This window comes from Cololabis saira, chromosome 14, assembly GCF_033807715.1.
Source record: "Cololabis saira isolate AMF1-May2022 chromosome 14, fColSai1.1, whole genome shotgun sequence".
Taxonomy (NCBI): domain Eukaryota; kingdom Metazoa; phylum Chordata; class Actinopteri; order Beloniformes; family Belonidae; genus Cololabis; species Cololabis saira.
Genome location: NC_084600.1, coordinates 777,761 through 799,743, shown reverse-complemented (window position 1 = coordinate 799,743; position 21,983 = coordinate 777,761). Strand labels below are relative to the sequence as shown.

Here is a 21,983-nt window from a genome sequence, read left to right as displayed (position 1 = left end):
TGTGCTTGAGGACTGCTTCAGGCAAATGAGCTGAAGCTTAATTAGCTGTAGGGGAAGATAGTCAGGAGATTTTTGAGATAAATTCTTGTTACGAAAAATAGTTTTATAAATGAGTCTATCAACACTGGCAAACATTCATATGATAGAGGTGCACACAATATGGGTAAATATCATGCCGAGCCATTATATAAGAGTCAAAGTGTTGACCGGCATGGGTGGGTGCCAATTCACCAACTCTGGAGCTTTGTTTCCATGGGAACCCCAGATACCTATGATATCTGTGTCGGGGTGTGAAGTAGAAAGGGCTCATATTCCCATAACTCAAGTACAGCATTGACACAAAAATGAAAGGGAATGCAGAGAAGGAATTGAAGGGGTGAGTTTCATGGATAAGAGGAGGATGAGTATGTATGAGCTTCAATCACTCCATCTATGAGGAATAAGAAGAACAAATAGAGGGGGCTCTGGAAGATTTATATTTTCATACAATGCCTTTTGAGCATGGACCTTTTAATAGAAACAAAATTGGTAACCTTTTTTTTTCTTTCACCGAGCGGCTAAAGCATGCCAAAGGGTGCAGGAAAATTCCTGTAACAAGCCATTTTTTTTACATAAACTAATAGAATTAAAAATGAACTATTGTTGCACATCCTAAAGCAGCGAGTTTTTAAACCAAAATTTTTACTTGGCATCTTTCATTATGTCCTAATTAAAAACAGTATACGATATATTCTGGGGTTGCTTGGTGTTTTAACTCTGTGAAGGTAAAAAGGGTAGACATTAGGAAATGTACTTATAACAATACGAAATAACTGACTGATGTAATTAAGCAATAACTGGAGTTTCTTAATCTACGCATGAAAACTCGCTGACTGCATCGTTGCGTAATTTTGCAAAGATGACTTCCTTTTCTGCTCCAGACTTCTCCCTGTTCCTCTCGCTCTGAAAGTCTGAAATACAGGCAACAATCAATGTGATGGTGCCCTTCTTTCGCCTGTCACAAGCACTTAGCAAACTTGCTATGGTTTAAGTGCCATATTTGCCCTAGGTGGCTGTTACCCACAACTCAAGTCCAGCCGGAAAAATGTCTCTCCACAAAAAAAATAAAAAATAAAACAAACTTCCAACAATCCACAAGTTTGAGGAGAGTACTTACCTACGGATGAGTGCGGGGGACATTGTCCCTGCAGCTTTACAACATGAAATGCTAAAACTTATCTCGTCTACTTTCACAGACACATTCTGATATAGACAGGTTTTGGAAGCATAATGGTTTTCAGTCCTTGATATTTTACACTGTGTATAAATACACAGTGTGAAGGTGTCTTTTTTTTTTCCAGGTGTCATCCTATCTCAGCTAATTGCACCAGTATACCCACGTCATATGTTGTCGTCTGTTTTGTTTTTCTGTTCTCTTGATTGGCGGCACTGGAAGGTAATTTTGTTGTGTGGGGACACTGGCTCAATGACAAATAAAGCTATTTGTTCATTATATTGTAGCTTAGGGTATAAATGGCTAGCTGCCATCACTCTGACATTCTGGGTTGGTGTCGAAGGCTTGGGGGTGAAAGCGGCTCAACAGCTCATGGCCCTTTCAGGATTTTAAATAAGGTGGCAGCACAAGTGGACGTTTGTCAGATGCAAGGGGCAACCTGTCCAGCCTGGAAGGGTGCAGGTCTTCAGATGTAGCCCAAATGCTGCTGATGTTTGTTGTTTTTTTTGCCTGCATAATTAGATCATCGACAGCAGTAATGGCAGAACATGAAACTCAAATATCAATATTACACTGGCTGTTGGAAATGCACACCTTGCATGCACAAGCCAAAGCTTTTGGCATGGGAAACAGGTCTTCTAAAAAAATACATAAGTAAAACATTTAATGGCCATCATACTAGCTTTATATCAGAAACAATAAACCTTTCAACATACAAGTGAGTGGAGACAATATATTACAGAGACTGCACTGCAACAGGGCCACAACACTGCAGTACTTTGTGTGAATGCATGCAGGCAGTTGTGACACAGCAGGCTGGCAATACCCACACAACACCACACTGTTGATGTGAAGCCACTCTAAGATTCTTTCATTCTTCATATGAAGGCGTATAAATACTTTGTTTTTCTTGAAATGTCAGATCAAGATGGATTGCGTTCCATGCAACTCTGCAGAAATGCAACAAACACACAAACTGTGAGTCAGACTGCAGTCGGTTTATTTCATACGGAATATTTACGGGGAAAACTGCTTTGTTTTAACATAATGCCCACTGGGAAAAAAAAAGTGAAATAAATGGTAACAGGTTGTTTCAGGATTTTAACTGTAACTGTAACTGTTTAAATTCCCACAGAGCCATACATGTAGAGTTACACTTTTGTGTTAAGGGGTACACCTTCGGGTGTGCCTTCACATCCAACGGTATTTCATGGCGAGACCCTTTTCCACCTGGATTTGAGCAAGTTCCCCAAGTGAAGTGGACGCATTGATCCACAAACAAAACAAACACATTACTGGTAGAAGTACTTGAAACTTGAATTATCACTTCCTCTTATTTCCAAATGCACATGATCATTTTGAGGCACCACATGGATGATTTGCGTAGATTGAATGTTTGCTGGTGAAATGACTTCTGAGTGCTAATGGTTCAACAGCGTTAGTGTAATTTCATTCCCGTTTACCGGACTTATGCTAAAATACTAAATTGCAGTTTTTATGAGATATCACAAGGGGGCAACGTGAAACTATAGCATGTAAAATTGATAGGTTCCCCTTGGCACCTCTGAAAATGTTAAATATGGATAAAGAGCCTGTATTCAAATGCCGTCATCTTGTGACTTACAGCAACATTCAGACTGAGGACCGTTATGAGAGCTTGAGCTTTCAAAGACTTTTTAGTGGTTCGCCACCGTTTTATATATCAGTAAAATTAAAGTAGTAATCCATTAACCTGAGAGATGTTGGAGAGATAATCAGTACTTGATTGGCTATATGTTACTGAAAATATTTATCTGGTTTAGTCTTCCGCTGCATTTTGAGGATTTTAAGTACTTGGGGTCAACAGTTCAAAGCAATGGAAAAGAGGTTAAGAAACGTGTGCAGGCGGGATGGAACGGGTGGAGAAAAGTGTCAGGTGTGATATGTGATAAAAGAGTTTCAGCTAAAATGAAAGGAAAGGTGTACAAAATTGTGGTGAGACCAGCGATGTTGTTTGGTCTAGAGACATCACTGAGGAAAAGACAGGAGGCAGAGCTGGAGGTAGCAGAGATGAAGATGCTGAGGTTCTCTATGGGAGTGACCAGATTGGATAGGATCAGGAATGCGTACATCAATTCAATTCAATTCAATTCAATTTTATTTATATAGCGTCTAATACAACAGAGTTGTCTCTAGACGCTTTACAGAGACCCATACCCAGAACATGACCCCCGAGCAGTTATTACATAAACAATGGCAGGTAAAAACTCCCCTGGTGGGAGAAAAACCTTAAGCCAAACAGTGGCAAGGAAAAACTCCCCTTTAGGAGGGAAGAAACCTTGAGCAGGACCAGGCTCATCAGGGGGGACCCTCCTGCCGAGGGCCAGACTGGTGGGTCAGGGACGGCAACAGCACAGCAGGCAGGTGGAAGCAGCAACGGGATGACCGGGGGTGGGGACCGCAGGCCAGCACACAGCTCCCGAAGCTCCGGCCCAATCAGCAAGTCCCAGGTTGGGGTGCAGGGTCAGGAAAAGACTTGTGCTCCGTAATGCAAGCTACAAGCCACCCACGGCCACCTGCAGGACAAAAGAGAGAAAAGGGAGGAGAAGGGGGGGCCAGCAACGGGATGACCAGGGGTGGGGACCGCAGGCCAGCACGCAGCTCCCGAAGCTCCGGCCCAATCAGCAAGTCCCAGGTTGGGGTGCAGGGTCGGGGAAAGACTTGTGCTCCGTAATGCAAGCTACAAGCCACCCACGACCACCTGCAGGTTCCGTTGTCCGGCAAAGGATGCTGCAACATGGACAAAAGAGAGAAAAGGGAGGAGAAGGGGGGGCCAGCACAAGAAACCACAGGAGCGACTCTGACACACTAAAGTTTACACTACCTAGAGATTTACCAACACCAGCTAGAGGTTTACTAAACACTAACTATAGGCTTTACTAAACAGAAATGTTTTAAGTTTAGTTTTAAAGGTGGAGGTGGTGTCAGCCCCCTTAACCCAGATTGGAAGTTGGTTCCATAGTAGTGGCGCCTGATAGCAGAACGCCCGCCCTCCAAATCTACATTTAGATACTCTAGGAACTACAAGTAAACCTGCACTCTGAGAACGGAGAGCTCTGACAGGAACATAAGGCACTATCAGGTCTTGCAAATAATGCGGAGCTAAGCCGTTTTGGGCTTTATACGCAAGTAATACAATTTTAAATTGGATTCTGAATTTTACGGGTAACCAATGGAGCGACGCTAACACTGGAGAGACGTGGTCTCTCCTGCTAATTCCTGTCAGTACTCGTGCTGCTGCATTTTGGATCAGCTGGAGCCTATTCAGCAAATTACTTGGACATCCTGCTAACAACACATTACAGTAATCTAGTCTAGAAGATACAAACGCATGAACTAGTTTTTCTGCATCACTCTGTGAGAGGATTTTCCTAATCTTTGCAATATTACGGAGATGGAAAAAGGCTATTTTACAAACCTGATTGACATATGGTTTAAACGACAAATCCTGATCGAAAATAACACCAAGATTTCTCACAGTTGCACTGGAAGCCATCGCAACACCATCTAATCCCTTCCTAAGATGCTCTGGACCAAGAATGACAACCTCTGTTTTATCTGAATTTAGAAGCAGAACATTTCTGGACATCCAGTCCTTGATGTCCCTAAGACATGCCTGAAGTTTAACTAACGGTTCTGTTTCATCCGGCTTCATAGACAAATAGAGCTGCGTATCATCAGCATAACAATGAAAGTGTATGCCGTGATTCTGGATTATACTTCCCAACGGCTGCATGTATAAACTGAACAAGATTGGACCTAGCACTGAACCCTGTGGAACACCATAACAGACCCTTGACTGTTCTGAAGAAACCTCATGTACATGAACAAACTGGAACCTGTCAGATAGGTATGATTTAAACCAACATAGAGCTGTCCCTTTAATCCCAACAACATGCTCTAACCTGTGCAGTAAAATCTATCTATAGTGTCAAAAGCAGCACTGAGGTCCAGTAGAACCAGTATGGACACTAATCCCTTATCTGAGGCCATAAGGAGGTCATTCGTGACTCGAACAAGTGCTGTCTCTGTGCTATGATGCATTCTGAACCCTGACTGAAAGACTTCAAACAGATCATTTCTATACAAATAGTCACATAACTGGCTTGAAACTGCCTTTTCCAGAATTTTAGACACAAATAGAAGGTTGGAAATTGGTCTATAATTAGCTAAGGTGTCTGGGTCAAGAGAAGGTTTTTTAAGTAAAGGTTTAATTACTGCGACTTTGAAAACCTGTGGTACATATCCTAAACTTAGGGATAAGTTAATTTGGTCCAGTATTGTCGTACCAATAAGAGAAAAAATATGTTTGAATAGTCGAGTCGGGATGGGGTCTAACATACATGTGGTTGACTTAGCTCTATTAACGAGTGAAGTCAGCTCAGGGAGGTCTATAGGATCAAAACAGTCTAGAGACAAGTCAGAGCCTAGGGAAGTCGCTAAAGCTGAAGAAACACCTACAACCGGCTGGTTGATTTCTTCTCTAATTCTCGCGATTTTACTGTTGAAGAAGCCCATAAAGTCCTCACTACTGAGAGCTGCAGGAATGCACGGCTCAACAGAGTTGTGACTCTTTGTCAGCCTGGCTACAGTGCTGAACAGAAAACGTGGGTTACTTTTGTTATCCTCTATCAACGTTGAATAATAAGCTGTTCTGGCTTTGCGAATGGCTTTTTTATATACTATTAGAATATCTTTCCATTCACGATGAGAGTCTACAGACCTACAAGAGTACCACTTCCTTTCCATTTTACGCACGTTTTGTTTCAACATGCGGATATCTGAATTATACCAGGGAGTTAAGCTCCTGTGGCTAGAAACCCTCCTTTTCAAAGGAGCAACTTCATCTAAAGCTGAATGCAACAAATCAGCAGTGTTACTAGCAAGGAAATCAACATCTGCAGAGGTAGAACCCAGGTCACTGGCCTCGACTACATCACTATTTCGCACTGTCGTAAGATAAGCAATGGCCTCCCTAAATTTAACAATAACTTCATCAGACAAACATCTGCTAAAATAATACCTCCTATTTTGCACTTCAACATCAACAAAATTAAATTCAAACGTTATTAAGTAATGATCGGATAAAAGGGAGTTTACAGGTGACACCAACAGACCATCAGTTTCAACACCGTAGGTGAGAACGAGATCGAGAGTATGATTAAAACAGTGCGTCGGTTTATCCACTTTTTGTGAGATACCCATTGATTCTAGAAGAGAATCGAAGGCTAATTTAAGATTATCGCTTTCAACATCCATATGAATGTTAAAATCACCCACTATGATGAATTTATCTGTGCTGATCAATAATCCAGAAAGGAAATCTGAAAATTCAGACAAAAACTCCAGATACGCACCAGCAGGGGGCCGGTACACTACCACTAACACAACTGGCTTCTCTGATTTCCGGCTCGGAAATTTCAGACCAAGCATGAGGCTTTCAAATGTATTATAGTTGCACTTAGGTTCAATTTTTGTTTGGAGACCGGAGTTATAAATTGCTGCGACTCCTCCGCCTCGGCCCGTGCTTCTAGGAATGTGATGATTAAAGTAGCCGGGCGGAGTTGATTCATTCAAACTAACATACTCTTCCTCCTGTAACCATGTTTCTGTTAAGCAGAAAATATCACTCCTGCTCTCTGTAATTATATCATTTACTAACAGAGACTTAGAGCTTAATGATCGTATATTTAGTAGTCCGCATCTAATTTTTCGGTCTGTAATTGGTACCAAATGTACATTGGTTTTAATTTTTACAAGGTTATCTTGGTTAACGCCTCTATAACGCTGCACCTGGTGAACTTTTGGAGGGCGGGGAACTGCAACCACTTCTATTTTGCTAGGCACCTGGCCAGAGTCGCCAATATCATGTAATCCTACAGTTTTAGAGTCGCTAATTACATAATGCAATCCTACAGTTTTGTTGGCAGGCGTTGGTCCTTGAGAAGCAACAGATGTGTCGCTGAGTGGGGAAAAACGGTTAGACACATGAAGCGGGTGGTGGTGTTCTGTGAGCCCTTTAAGACTACCCTTCCTCCGAACCGTCACCCAGCTGCCCTGCCTGGCCGGCTGCCGGGGAGCTGCAGGGGAGCGGTTACGCTCAGCTGCTACGGGCCGGTCCGCAGAGGATTCTATCGGACTATGGTCTAGTTGGCCAAACCGGACCTCTAACTGACTAAGCCTCGCCTCCAGCCCTGTTAAACTACAGCTCTGCATCCTGGCCTGGACCCTGCATTGTCAGGGGGAGTGTCTAATAACATTGGCCAGATTTCTAGACATAAGAGCTGCACCATCCCGGGTGGGATGAATGCCGTCCCTTCTAATCAGACCGGGCTTTCCCCAGAATGTCTCCCAGTTGTCAATAAAGTCCACGTCGTTTTCTGAACACCACTGAGACAACCAGCGGCGGAGCGAGAGCATGCGACTAAACATGTCATCGCTGGTCAGATTGGGGAGGGGGCCAGAAAAACCTACGGAGTCTGACATGGTTTTGGCGTAGTTACACACCGAGACAATATTCATTCTGGTTACTTCCGACTGGCGAAGACGGGAGTCATTAGCTCCGACATTGATGATAACTTTACCATATTTACGATTACCCTTTGCCAGTAGCTTCAAATTTGCTTCTATGTCGCCCGCTCTGGCCCCCGGGATACACCTAACTAAGGTCTCTGGAGTCGGCTTCACATGTCTCACAATAGAGTCTCCAATCACCAGGGTCTGTTTCTCAACAGATGTGTCGCTGAGTGGGGAAAAACGGTTAGACACATGAAGCGGGTGGTGGTGTTCTGTGAGCCCTTTAAGACTACCCTTCCTCCGAACCGTCACCCAGCTGCCCTGCCTGGCCGGCTGCCGGGGAGCTGCAGGGGAGCGGTTACGCTCAGCTGCTACGGGCCGGTCCGCAGAGGATTCTATCGGACTATGGTCTAGTTGGCCAAACCGGACCTCTAACTGACTGAGCCTCGCCTCCAGCCCTGCAAATAAGCTACACTTTAAGCACTTACCGTCTTCACTAAAGGAGTCAGAGGAATAACTAAACATTTCACACACTGAGCAGGAAAGAGGTGAAGCGGTGGGAGCCGGAGAGGCCATGCTAAGATGCTAACGGAGGCTAACGGACAGAAAATGTATCGGTGATTGGTGACAGTGAAAGTTACGGAAGAGAAAATGAGCGAGTGTTGAAATAAAGACAGTAATGTACCAGATATAGTGCTATTTTACCAGAAAACAGTCTAAGTTTTAGATAAAAAGTCGGGAGAGATCTGAGCCTGCAAACGCCGTGAGACGGCAGCAGCACAGACCGCAAACACCAGGAAGTGACGCGATGCGTGACGCAATACGTTACCCAATCAGCAAGCCAGCCTCCAAGATCCAGTCATGATCATCAATCAGAGGGGCAGCACATGTTAGAGGCTTTGGAGATAAAGTCAGGGAGGCTAGACTGAGATGGTTCGGACATGTCCAGAGGAGAGATAGTGAGTATATTGGTAGAAGGATGCTAAGTTTTGAACTGACAGGCAGGAGGCCCAGAGGAAGACCAAATGGAAGGTTTATAGATGTCGTGAAAGAGGACATGAAGGTAGTTGGAGTAAAAGAAGAGGACGCAGAAGACAGGCTCAGATGGAGGCAACTGATTTGCTGTGGCGACCCCTGAAGGGAAAAGCCGAAAGGAGAAGTCTTCTGCTGCATCAAAGCACAGACTGTCTTAGAGTGCTTCCTACAACAGGGAGCCTGTGGAGACTTCTGCTCAGATCACTATGAAAGGTCTTTCAAAACTCTGGCAGCACAGCAGCGACACTGCCCCTGAACACACAGAGATATGATGATAAATCCTGCAGGATTCTGTTCATTGGGAGCAAGTATGGGTTTAATAGATCCCAATACTGTTTAATAGTTTGGCCACCCCATGTTACCCTACTGTGGAGCTGGTGTTCCATTAATTTAGAAGTGAATCCGTCCGTATTAATGGTGCCATCGGTGTAAACCGGAGTCAAGTTCTCTCGTCTGATTTATGTCTGACCTGGCAATAAAGCTTTTCTGAATAGTTAAGGGTGTGGGCTTGCCGTGCTACCTGGGGGGGGGCTGCTGGACTGTGCCGGGCCTCCAGGGGGAGATGGGAGTGGTGAGAGAATGATTGTCCATGTCTTTGTTTGTGAGTGTATGTTGGTGTCTGTGGGGGTGGGTGTCCTGCGGTGGACTAGCGACCTGTCCGGGGTGTACCCCTGCCTCTCGCTGTAGTTGGCTGTGGTCGTGATCCTGCAAAGGATAAGGCGGGTATAGAAAATGGATGAATGGATGGATGAATGGGTGTCCATTGTCCAGCCTGGGTTTGGGGCCCCTTGCTGTTGGGCGTGTCTGGGTGACTCCTTGTTGAGGGGTTCCCGCACTCCCTGCCCGTCTCCGCTTCCCGCCGCTGCCCTTGCAGCTGGGCACGCCTTTGGCTCTGTTGTTCCCGCTTTCATTTGGGTGGGTGCACCTGCCTGCGTCGACGGTTGGGGTGGCCCCGTCTCTCCGGGCAGGCTGGCCTCTTGCCGGATGGGGGTTGTGGGCCTGGAGGGTGTGGACCTCTTAGCCATGTGATTGGCCCATGCCGGGTGGCTGGTGCTCGGCTGGGTCCTGGTCCATCACCGTAGGTTTCCTGGCTGCCTCCGCCCGGGGCTTCACTCTGTCTCCTGCAGGGAGGGGGAGGGGCTTCCTGGTGGTGGTTTCCTCCCACCTTCTTCTGGTCCTCCATGTGGCTGCTGGTGGCCTGGGTTCGGGTTTCTTCCTTGTCGACTTCTGGTCTCTTGGGTAGCGTGGTTGTGCCCTCCTTCCTCCACTATAGTTGCAGTTTAGGTAAAACCTTGTTTTCACTTTGCACACACGCAGTTACACAGACATACACACCTGCTCACTCATGTACATGCTCACCCCACAGTTTCAGGGACAGATAATCGCAGTAGCCTAGTTCTGATTCAGTTTTAGAGACCTGAAATGGTTGCTGTTTGTGTCTCTGCCTGTTCCCGTGTTTGTTTGTTTGTTTTCTCTCTTGCAGATTCCAAAGGCCTGTGTGCTCGTTGTGTGTTTTCCTGTTTCTCTCATTTCAGACTTGAAAGAGATTAAAAAGATTAAGATTAAAATGCATATATATGCTTTAAATTTGACCAAACTTGGTATTAAGCATTAATATATATGCAGACAAGGTAAAAAAAAAAAAAAAAGAAGTGAATAGTTAAAAGACATCCAGGTCTTTCAATCTGGATGTCAAAATGTTTTTGTGTAAGATAGCGGATTCAGTTTCATTTGAATTGTTAAGTGGATGGGTGGCGGGAGAGAAGCAGGATGGCATGAATGTATGTGTAAAAGGTTACATTTTGCCTTCTGTGGAAAGCACTTTAAGTGTTTAAGACAAGTAAAGAGACGTGTTTTTCGACTGCAGTCCATTTGCCATTTCCAATGAGAGCACTTAGAGAGCTCATCTCCACCAAGGCCAATGTTGTGTTTGCAGTTTAAGCAATACTGATGCAACACAATGTAAAAATTTAATGACTTCACCCTTTTCTCGTGCTCTAAGTCAACCAAGATTCCTTACTTTCAGTGTGGTAATTTTCACGTGATTTTGATAATGAAGAGGAAGTTGTTAACACCCACAAATGGCAATAATCATTTAACTCCACTTAAGCTTCTAACCTCAGTGTTAATGGAGCTGTTGATGGAAAAGTTTCTGTGTGTCTCTTGGTCAGAAACAATCTTCAGAGGGTCACAGAATCAAAGTAGATGTGTTTTGGTACAAAACAGCACTCTATTATGAGTACAGATGTCTTAAAGTAATTCCAACTGCATTTAGAACAATCTGGCAACCAGGATGTCATTGAAACTGATAAATAAGAAAAGCTCCCTGAAGGCAACATGATTAATGCCCATTTATTAAAAAAAATGCCAACCTCTGTCAAGGATTTTTCTAGATATGATGGTTGCTTCACTAGAATGAAGTAACTTTGTTGAAGTTAATATAACATCTTTAAACACGTTAAGCGAGAAGGACAATGTATATGTTTGGAGAGAAAATCGACTCAAAACACTTGTGTATGCGTAGTACTTGATTTGTGCGTACTACTTGACTTGTGTGTATTATTAGATTTGTGTGTGCGTAACTTGCTCGAAGTTACGGACAAAACGATCATTACGAATTCAAAAAGCATCCTACACACAATCTTAGTTACCTACCCTAAGTAGGTATACGTACTTCAGACCACCTTAGACCACCCTGATGCCCCGTCATCACCGTCTTCTCCCGATTTAGTGCAGTTTCATCTTTTCTACAATGTGATCTTCACCGCTGTATTGTACCCCACAATGTCTTGTCTGTACGTATCTTGGTGAGCCAAAGACGAATTTCAATAAAATAAAGATTTATTATTATTATTATTTGACCGTCAGTTTGTTCCAGCAAAGAACAAGTCCACCACTTAGCGGTTGTAGCTTTAAATAATCTAATTACATTTATAAGGCTCATAAATGCATATCTGTCCATATAAGGAATTATAGAATAAATGTGTTATAACCATGGGGTCCTGAGATATTTTTACTTACAGAGCCCCACAATTTTTCACAATTTGTTACAAGTTTGGAGGTAACTAAGTATCGAGGGAAATAACACTTGACTCAGATGAAAGTTCATATGACCCAGCTTTCCACCAGTACTTAAATGCACCACGTACGGACGAGTCTGTGAGGCTTCTTGGTGTCTCAAAACCATTTGTGCGTATCTATAACTTTGTATCAGGCGATTTGTGCACGCATATTTCACAATTTCTGTGGTGGAGTCTTTTTGAATTCGTAATTATTGTTTTGTCTGTATGTTCTTTGCTACTATTGTTACTATATTTAATGTATATATATATATATATATATATATATATATATATACGCATACATACCCATACACATACATATATATATATATATATATATATATATATATATATATATATATATATATACACATACAAACCTATTTATTTATTTATTTTATATTTTTTTTTTCGGGGGGGTCCAGCACCGCCAGAAGACACCCCAGGCTGCGCGGCGAGCCCCGCCAGGCCCAGGCACCGCGACCTGCCCGTCTCAGGCCGGCGAGGGAACGCAGGTGGTGTGGGCCCCTCTTCCGCCCCTGGTGTTGAGTGCATGTGGCTAATGCAATAAAGACAGGGAGGGGGAGGTCAGGGTATCATACTGACAATTACCTCCCCTTCCAGAACTAAGTATCCTTGTTAAATGTATTTATTAAATGTTGAGTGTGCGGCGTCCATGGTGTTATTAAAACCGTGAGGCGGGGAGTACCGGGCCACGCGGGACAATGCCCCCCCCCCCACGCCCTGGTCCCCCTGGCCTTCGCCTATGTGCGTATGAATCATGTAGGGGGGGCAGGAGGGGGAGCGGAGGCCAAAGCCAGGAGGCAGGGCCAGCAGAGCCAGCCCTGGAAAGGCGCCCACGCTCCCCCGCCGGCTATCCATGTCGACGGGGGCCGGCCTTCCGAGCCGGGCCAGGGCCCCACCGTACCTCCATGGGCGCCCCCGGTGCCGTCTGAGCCCCCAGGCAGAGGGTGGGGTGGCCCAACATCCCTCCATTCATACTGACGACATAAGACATAGACACCTGAGAATGACTCCACCCCGCCGCCGCGCCTGCCCGCACACCCCCCGGCCAGGGGATGCCCGCCCACCGGACCCAGCCCCGGCGCCCCGGCGGACACCCCAGAGGCCCTGGAGTCCCCGCAGACATAGGGGCACGCGGCCCCCGCCCAGCGACGGCGGACCAAGGAAGCGATGCCCCCCCAGGGCAGACAGCCACCCCCCACCCAGGCAGAGCCGAGCCCTCCGAGTGGGACCCCCACGTCCACAGCCCAGCCCCCCCCGGAAGGGACCGGAGACACCCGGGCCACAGTCCATAAGTTCAAGGAAGTTACGCATGCATAAATGTAATAATACCCACAAATCAGATAATACACACACACAAATTTTCTCTCCATAGATATGATGCAGCTGCAAAACTCTATCTTGTAACATAAACATAAGATTAAAATATCAAAATAAAGACTTCTTGCATGAACACTCAGTAAAGGAACAAGCCAACAGAACAACTTTACCTTGAAATGACTGCCAAGAAGTCAAAGTATCTTGAGCATTTATCAGTTTAAAAGGGCAGCTAGATGGATTGTTACCAGCAACATGACACACTCCTCTCCATCAAAGTCTGAGAGCAATTGTACGATGTTATTGATAGGTTGTAATCGGCATACGGGGACGTCTTTGGGATAATTAAAACACAGCTGGGGAAAGAAGATGCTAGGAGGCACATTTGTGACACTGGCAGCAGGAGGGATGCTTGTTTACAGAGTGTGCAATGAAGGATGGACTGTCAAAAACAGAGATATGGTGAGACGACAGGAGACTGACAGTCCTTCATCATGTCCCCCACTGCAACTGCACGATTCCCAGTTGTCCTTTTTGTAACTCCACAAGCTCACCTGACATGTGTTAATGATGTGCAACCACTGGCAATAAAACTGCATCAACAGCCACTAATTAAGACTCCTCCAGAATAACATCTGCTCTGGCAAAAAAGATGAACTCCTGGCAAAAGCCAGCTGAGTGAAAAATATGTGAAGTTTGTTTCTTTATCATTCTGAACAGGAATATCAGTTTAATCCCCTTTCGTTGCCAGCAGGCTCCCATATGTTTACAAATTCGTTAAGAATGATGTTTTCCATATCCTCCATTAAACCTAGAAGAGCTATAGTTTATGCATGTTTTCCATTTTATTTTTCCTTCTCCTAAAAGCACTAAACAATTACTATTTGTGAATGTACAAATGTAAATGAACAATAGTGGAGCCACATCTTTTGCAAAGGATGTTTACTACTTAATCTCCTACTAAACACTACATAATCTAGAGACAGCATCTACCAAGGCTGGCACAGGGGGAGCAAGAGCAGCACACATTAATATATTTTACAGACGTTAAAAATATTTTGTTTTATGTTAATTATTCCACCCAGTGGAAAAGCTTTTTATGACAGTGGGAGCATGAAATCAATGGACTGATAAACTGAACATTGTTTTTGGAGGGTTTTTTTTTTTACCATTTCCTACCATCCTTTATTACCATCCCCCTTCAGCGTAGCTCTATAGCAGCATCTACAATGAAGCTCTGTTTAAGACCAGCTGCTCTAGTCTGGTCCTGCAGCTGCAGCTATGACTACTGGCCCTAACACACTAGAGTTTACACTAACTAGAGGTTTACTAAACACTAACTAGAGGTTTACTAACACTAACTAGAGGTTTACTAACACTAACTAGAGGTTTACTAAACGCTAACTAGAGGTTTAATAACACTAACTAGAGGTTTACTGACACCAACTAGTGGTTTACTAACACTAACCAGAGGTTTACTGAACACTAACTAGAGGTTTACTAAACACCAACTATAGGTTTATTGAACACTAACTAGAGGTTTACTAACACTAACTAGAGGTTTATTGAACACTAACTAGAGGTTTACTAAACACTAACTAGAGGTTTATTAACACTAACTAGAGGTTGACTAAACACTAACTAGAGGTTTACTAACACTAACTAGAGGTTGACTAAAAACTAACTAGAGGTTTACGAACACTAACTAGAGGTTTACTGACACTAACTAGAAGTTTACTAACACTAACTAGAGTTTACTAACACTAACTAGAGGTTGACTAAACACTAACTAGAGGTTTACTAACACTAACTAGAGGTTTACTGACACTAACTAGAAGTTTACTAACACTAACTAGAGTTTACTAACACTAACTAGAGGTTGACTAAACACTAACTAGAGGTTTACTAAAAACTAACTAGAGGTTTACGAACACTAACTAGAGGTTTACTAAACACTAACTAGAGGTTTACTAAACACTAACTAGAGGTTTACTAAACACTAACTAGAGGTTTACTAACACTAACTAGAGGTTTACTAAACACTAACTAGAGGTTTACTAACACTAACTAGAGTTTACTAACACCAACTAGAGGTTTACTAAACACTAACTAGAGGTTTACTAATCACTAACTAGAGGTTTATTAACAGTAACTAGCGGTTTACTAACACTAACTAGAGGTTTACAAAACACTAACTATAGGCTTTACTAAACAGAAAGGTTTTAAGTTTGGATTTAAAGGTGGAGGTGGTGTCAGCCTCCTTAACCCAGATTGGAAGTTGGTTCCATAGTAGTGGTGCCTGATAGCAGAAGGCCGTCCTCCAAATCTACATTTGGATACTCTAGGACAGGGGTGTCCAAAGTCGGCTCTCGAGGGCCACTGTCCTGCACGTTTTAGATGTTTCCCTGCTTCCACACACCTGATTCAAATGAGTGCTCGTCAGCAGCTTGACTTCAAGGTGTGTATAACTCTGTTAATGACACAGGGTTAAGTCACTCACAGAGACACTGAACTGTTTTGAGTAAGGGTTGAACATTTGGCGCTATCTGCTCTTCTCTATTGTATGACATAATGGACATTTAAATATTTTAGATGACATTACCTAAACAATTTGTAAATGCTCTGAAGGTGTGGCGTTTCCCTGCATTGGTTTGAACTGGAAATGCTGGTTTGAAAAGAAAAAAAAAGGATAATTAAAGCTGCAAGCAGCGATGAACGGGCCCTCGCACCCGTGCACGTTCAGGCGTACTGCAGTGGAAGCGCTTGTATGACTTGCATGTAGATTCTTCAGGCCTGGACATTTAGAGGACCACCCACGACTCTCTATACCAAACCATTCAAAAGTTATGGCAGAAAGTAGGAACTATCACATATTGACCAATCAGAAGAAGGGAATAATTCATGCCAATTATGTTCAAGGACTCAAAACCAAGTCAGATGACACCACCCACGACTCTCTATGTGAAACCATTCAAAAGTTATGGCAGAAAGTAGGAACTATCACATATGGACCAATCAGATAAAGGGGGGGCGCACTTTTTGCCTTCTAGCGTTGCCACAGTAACGCTTTTGACTGAGAAAAGTAATGCGCGTCTTCGCATTACCTTGAAGTACCAAAATTACACGATTAATTCAAAATGGCCGACTGCCTGTTTGGTTTCGGCCATGGCGCCAAGAGACTTTTCTTTAAGTTGCGACATGAGACAGGTGTGTACCGATTTTTGTGGATGTACATTAAACTGTATTGTGGGGCTTGAGGCACAAAGTTCTCTAGGAGGCGCTGTAGAGTCTTCGTGCTACAGACATCTCTTCAGCTGGCTGGTTATCCGGCCCTGAGTTTCTATGGGAACCTGAGGTACTTCAAATATCTAAACGAAAGGTAACTCCTATGAGACATAATGTTGACTGGGTACATGGTGATCCGCTACGGAGAAGGAAGCAGGGGTATCGTGTGGCTGCTTCAACAACGAGGGACGGTAAAAATTAGGTTTTGCATCGACACTTACCCTCATAAAAGGATCAGTACCAACAGTATGGACCCGGCAACTGCACACGAGTCAGCGGTAATTGACGTTATTTTTTTATGTTATTTATTTTTATATATTTTATATTTATGCATGCACATTTTGTAGGTCAGACTTCTCTATTGAACACAGTAGTCGATCAGATATAATAACACACAAAGGGTCAGAGAAGCCGGGGGAGTATCGCCCCCACAGAAGCCCCGCCCCTGGCCTTGTAACTGTAGTGGATGGCTGTGTCTAATTTTATTTGTGGGTAGGTTTCTGCTGTGAGAAGGGATTAGGAAACAAGGGGGAGAAAGAGCCTGTCATTTAATTTCTATACATGGTTTCCATGTTTCTGCCTACCCAAGCTCTAAAACCAGATGTACTATGTTTGCTTTTGATTTTTGATAACATTGAGCAAGTGGGTTCAGTTTGAAGCAGAGCTTGTAGAAATTGTAGAAACATGTTTTACATCTTCTGTGGTATTGAATTTCCCGAGACTACAGGAAAAAAGTAAATTAAATCTACAGTTATTTTCAGTCCGTGCAGATTTAAATATTCATCTATATCCTGAATATTGAATCAATTCCTCATCAGAAGACTTGGCAGTTACATTCAAGGTTTTCTGTACCTATTTGTCATATTTCACATTTCACTGTCTATATTACGTAATTATATATATTTTTGACTGTCTATATTTCGTATTTATATATTTTTTTTTTACTTTTTTACCCCTTCCCTGCATGTGTGTGTTAAGTGTACTGCTGCTGAACAAAGTGAGTTTCCCCATTGAGGGAGAAATAAAGGATTATCTTATCTTATCTTATTTGGAAGCTGCCAAAAAAAACACATGAGGATTTAAAACTGGTGCTAATATAACATCATTATGGCTGGTGGTGAGACCTGGGAAAAGACTTTGCCTTGATACAGCAGAAACTTAAAGTTTGGCATCTTTTCTGAACAACAAAGGCAGAATATTGCCTGGAGCATGCTGCGCTGACAGTGTATCATGAGGCAAGCTGAGGAGAAGCGTAAAAGAATGAGTTCTCGCTGCGCAATTTAAAAGGCTATAACCATAATACTGCATACTCATGCAGCTCAGCAGGTGAAACTGCAGGTAGGTGCACTGAGATGAAGTGTGTTTGTGTTAATTAGAGCCTCCAGCACATATTTTAAGGGTTCAGAGAATCGCACATTTTGAATTGCAAGCTCACTCAAAGTAACATCTTAGACTTCCCCTTACTTTTACTTGAATGTAACAAAAGCCCAAGCCTTGTTTATTAACGGGTGCAATATCATGCATCACACTAACCTCTTTTTGGTAGTACTTAATCGCTAAATTGAGGCGTGCAAGATCATTGTTCCCCTCTTCTTCCAATATGTTGATATCGTCTCTGTAGTTTAAAATCAGCTCCAGCTCCCTGGAGCTCCTCGTCTGGTCCAGGAGATCCTTAGCAAACTGTTTACACTGCTGAGAGAGCTCCTCATATTCAGATTTAAACTCATTCTCCACCTGGAAGATAGAGGCAAAAGCAATACAAAATAAAATATGATTGAAGGGTTACACCAACAGTTTGGGGGTTGGTTTTTTGTGCAGTGCACTCCCGAGGTTTCAAGGCAACAAAACGAATCCAGAGAACAATATTCAGTGTACACATGATGCTAAGATTCATAAATTGACTGCATGTAATCACACTTGCACTCAAGCCAAACTCTTTACAGAGTAAATAGTTAAACAAGAGTTTTTTTTTCTTTGACATATACCTTCATATCATTTTTGTAAATCTGTCAACACACTTATTAGCGCTCCCATAATTTCGGCATGGAGTCACAGGCGAGAGAGTCAGAGGGGACAAACTTTTTAACGTGTGCCGGCCAGGAGGATTGTCACTAAAAATGCACTTCAGTAAAACGCATAGTTTGTGTGTTCAGTATAGTTGTGCATTCAGATGAAATGATGTAGAGGGCTGCATTGGGATTGGGTCCCCCGGGTGCCTGCAGGACATTTATGCTGAGTGCTGCAAAGCATGCAACATCATTAAGGACTCCACTCATCCTTCTCTTGGCATGTTCACATTTCTGCAGTCCAGGAAAAGATACCGAAGTATAACAGCAGGGACTACTGAGCTTCTTTCCCACAACAATCAGATCTCTACAAATATGTATAGATATACTGTATGTTAGGTATTTGTACGATATCATGTAAGTGTTTGTTGATTTAAAAAAAAAAGATTTTGGACCACATGACTGTGTGGAAAACCATTTCATTTTAAATGAAGCTTAAAAATGACAGACAATTGTCAAATTATGAATCAATACATTACGTTTTTGTGTCCATTTGACATTTAGTTTTGAGCCCAGGTTATTTATACGAACCAATTGTCCGGCTTCACCTCCAGTCCCTCAACATCCATCTTTTGAGACTATTTTATATTTAGAAAAAATGTTACAGCTTATTATAGTTTGAAATGAATATAGCCTACTTATCAAATTACATTTCATAGGTGCAACTTTTCACAACAGCACAATACTCCACAGGCTTGAGTCTCCCTCATCATAGTGCACTCATATTGCTGCTGTTCTAAATCTACCAAGCAACAAGTGTCCCAGCTCAAGCACAAACCGGCTCTCTCGTCCTCACCTTGCTGAGCTCCTGCAGCTCCCAGCTGAGCCTGAATGCAGTGAGGAAAGGGTCTTCGCTGGAGAGTGCTATTAATGAGGGGCTTGACAGCGCTTTGTAGATGTTTAAGCGGGAGCGCGAGTGCCGCAAGCTGTCCACGTCTGAACTAGACACACACTCCACACAGTTGCAGCGCACCTGCAACATCAAACACAGCATGGACATGCCTAAATGAGGCTTCACTGTTCAGTGACGACAGTCACAGATTGTGTTCTGGGTGAGCAAAGCAGGCATGACATCCAATTATATCAACTGTTAAAAGCACGGTCATGTCTGGGCGAGATTTTTACATGTTAATGACAAACCAGTAAGCTACCGACTTTACACCTCATGTACGTGCTTACATTTGTTTAATTCACTGTACGAATTGTTACAGATTACTTTTGTAATACTGTATTTGACCCGGTCTTTGTACGTTTTGACCGTATAGAAACGTAATTCTTGCCATTTTAAGAATGTGATGTACCTGCTGTACTTACTTACCCTTACTTTTTAATAACTTGTGCTTTTTATTATTTTGCCTCTTTTCTTATCATTTTATTTCATTTTATTTGTTATTTATGTTTTAATTGTGTCTTGCCGCTTTTAATGTTGATGTAAAGCACTTTGAATTACCTTGTGTTGAATTGTGCTGTACAAATAAACTTGCCTTGCCTTACATAAAAATGTGTAGCATGTTATTACAATTCAAAAGCACCGATAAATACAAAATGATTAATACATATAAAACTATATATATATATATATATATATATATATATATATACCATATACCAAAAATTATATTTTTTTGTATTACACTGATTTACACCTGTACTTTGGGTTATTTGTGTTGTGGAAATTGAAAGGACCAATAAACTTAACTAAACTAAACTAAACATACTTTATTGCATCTTAATTACGAGCCAAATCGAATAGATACTGGTGAAAGTATTGACTTTGCGGTGGTTTACTTACCTCATGTGGCTGTGGCATAGACACACCTTTCTGCACCAGAAGCTTGATAATTTCATAGTTATTGGTGTGTGCGGCGAGGATGATGGGAGTGATGTCAGGGGTGAAGTCTGAGTACTGCTTGTCCAATAAGATAGGAGGGACCTTTTCAGAGAGGGGAGAAAATAAAACCTTCAACCACACACATACTGAAGCAACAAAGCAACTCATTAAGCCTTGGCCCGTGATCTGTCGGCAATTTAAACCCCTCATAGCCTGTTTCTACTTCTGACAGACTGCTTTGTGGATATTAGAGGGAATGTGCTGTTTTGAACCCAGAACTGGAAAGAAAACAGTTTATGGCTCTTAGAAGCTGCAGGGAAAACAGAATGCGTAAGAAAAAACACGCTTGATTAAAAGACATAGACCAAATGCCAACCGCATCCAAAGCAAGAGTCTATAAAAAATATCAGCACCTTACACCTTTCCAACAAAACAAAAAAAAGGTCTTATTTCCATTTCCATATCATTCATTGGGAATGTGCACCCTATCCGTAGGCAGCAAACCTCCCTTTAATTGCAGGCCTATTATCTGATTCATTGGTGTGGGAGAAAGGGAAGTTTGTCAGAGAACAGCTGCAGGATCATTTTGAGACATTTGAAGACGTCAACATGAGGCAGTCTCATGATGCTCTAGATATAGCGAGAGAACATTAATGAAATTATTAAAAAAAATTGAGAATTTGTTGTTGTTTGTCTGCTGTTTTAGGTCTGTCAAAAATACCTAACTAATGCTATAATGCATCAGTCTATGGACCGTACAGAGTTTTTATGACTGCTACATACAACTTTTAAATATACTAATTTGATACATTTACAATAAAATATCAATTTGAATCCACATGTTGTACGTTTTGAGAGGTTTTTAATGAGATTACGTAAGAAAAATTATGAAATCTCTCTTCCCCTTCTATTTTGTGTTGGGAAATCATGTTTCTGAGACAATGAACTATTTGTTCACAGAATGACTTTTAAAAGACTTACCCACTATACCCACTTGTGCTACCAAGACTGAACTGATAATAATTAGTTGCGACAGGGTCTTATCTCTCGCGCTCTGGATTATAGTCTTTTGTTGGCCCTTGTCAATCGTATTTTTAAAAAGTGTCGCTGGTATTACACCATTACATTTTTCAAGTGTTTGAAGGTAAAAATGTTTGACCTCGTTGGTCTAAAATTCCATGAACGAGAGACGGATGGAATTTGTACATGTAAGTTATGAATTTCTAAACTATTTGGCAGAATTGAAGCACATTGTTTTGCAGAACAATATAATACTATAGATTTGGCAACTTTCAAAATGAATAAAAAAAAACAAGCAAAGGAGATAGATGCATGTATATCATAAAGCTCAGCTTCAAATCTGTACTTAAAGATTATATTTAAAGAGAAAGGTATTGTGCCTTTGAAATATGCAGCCATAACTGCATATTTCAAAACATCTATCAATACCCGTAATGGTGGGCCAGGTAAACACTCAAATAAAAGGATCAGAGCACGTATAAATGTTGTCAATAGCATGAAACCAATTATGCTTAAATATAACTTGACCTCCGTGACTGACTTCTGCTGTAGATGTACATTGCATTATGGGATAC

The 21,983-nt window shown here is 42.4% G+C and overlaps 1 protein-coding gene across 1 annotated transcript in view; it reads right to left on the bottom strand.

Moving 5' to 3' along the window:
• LOC133459436 (short transient receptor potential channel 4-like) overlaps positions 1-21,983 on the bottom strand; it is a 49,298-nt gene that overhangs the window by 11,391 nt on the left and 15,924 nt on the right. Inside the window, exons 4-6 of the mRNA XM_061739354.1 lie at positions 20,350-20,490; positions 19,354-19,530; positions 18,025-18,225 (exon numbers count right to left, since the gene is read on the bottom strand). Coding sequence (XP_061595338.1) covers positions 18,025-18,225; positions 19,354-19,530; positions 20,350-20,490 — 519 coding nt within the window. The remainder of the gene's footprint in view (positions 1-18,024; positions 18,226-19,353; positions 19,531-20,349; positions 20,491-21,983) is intronic.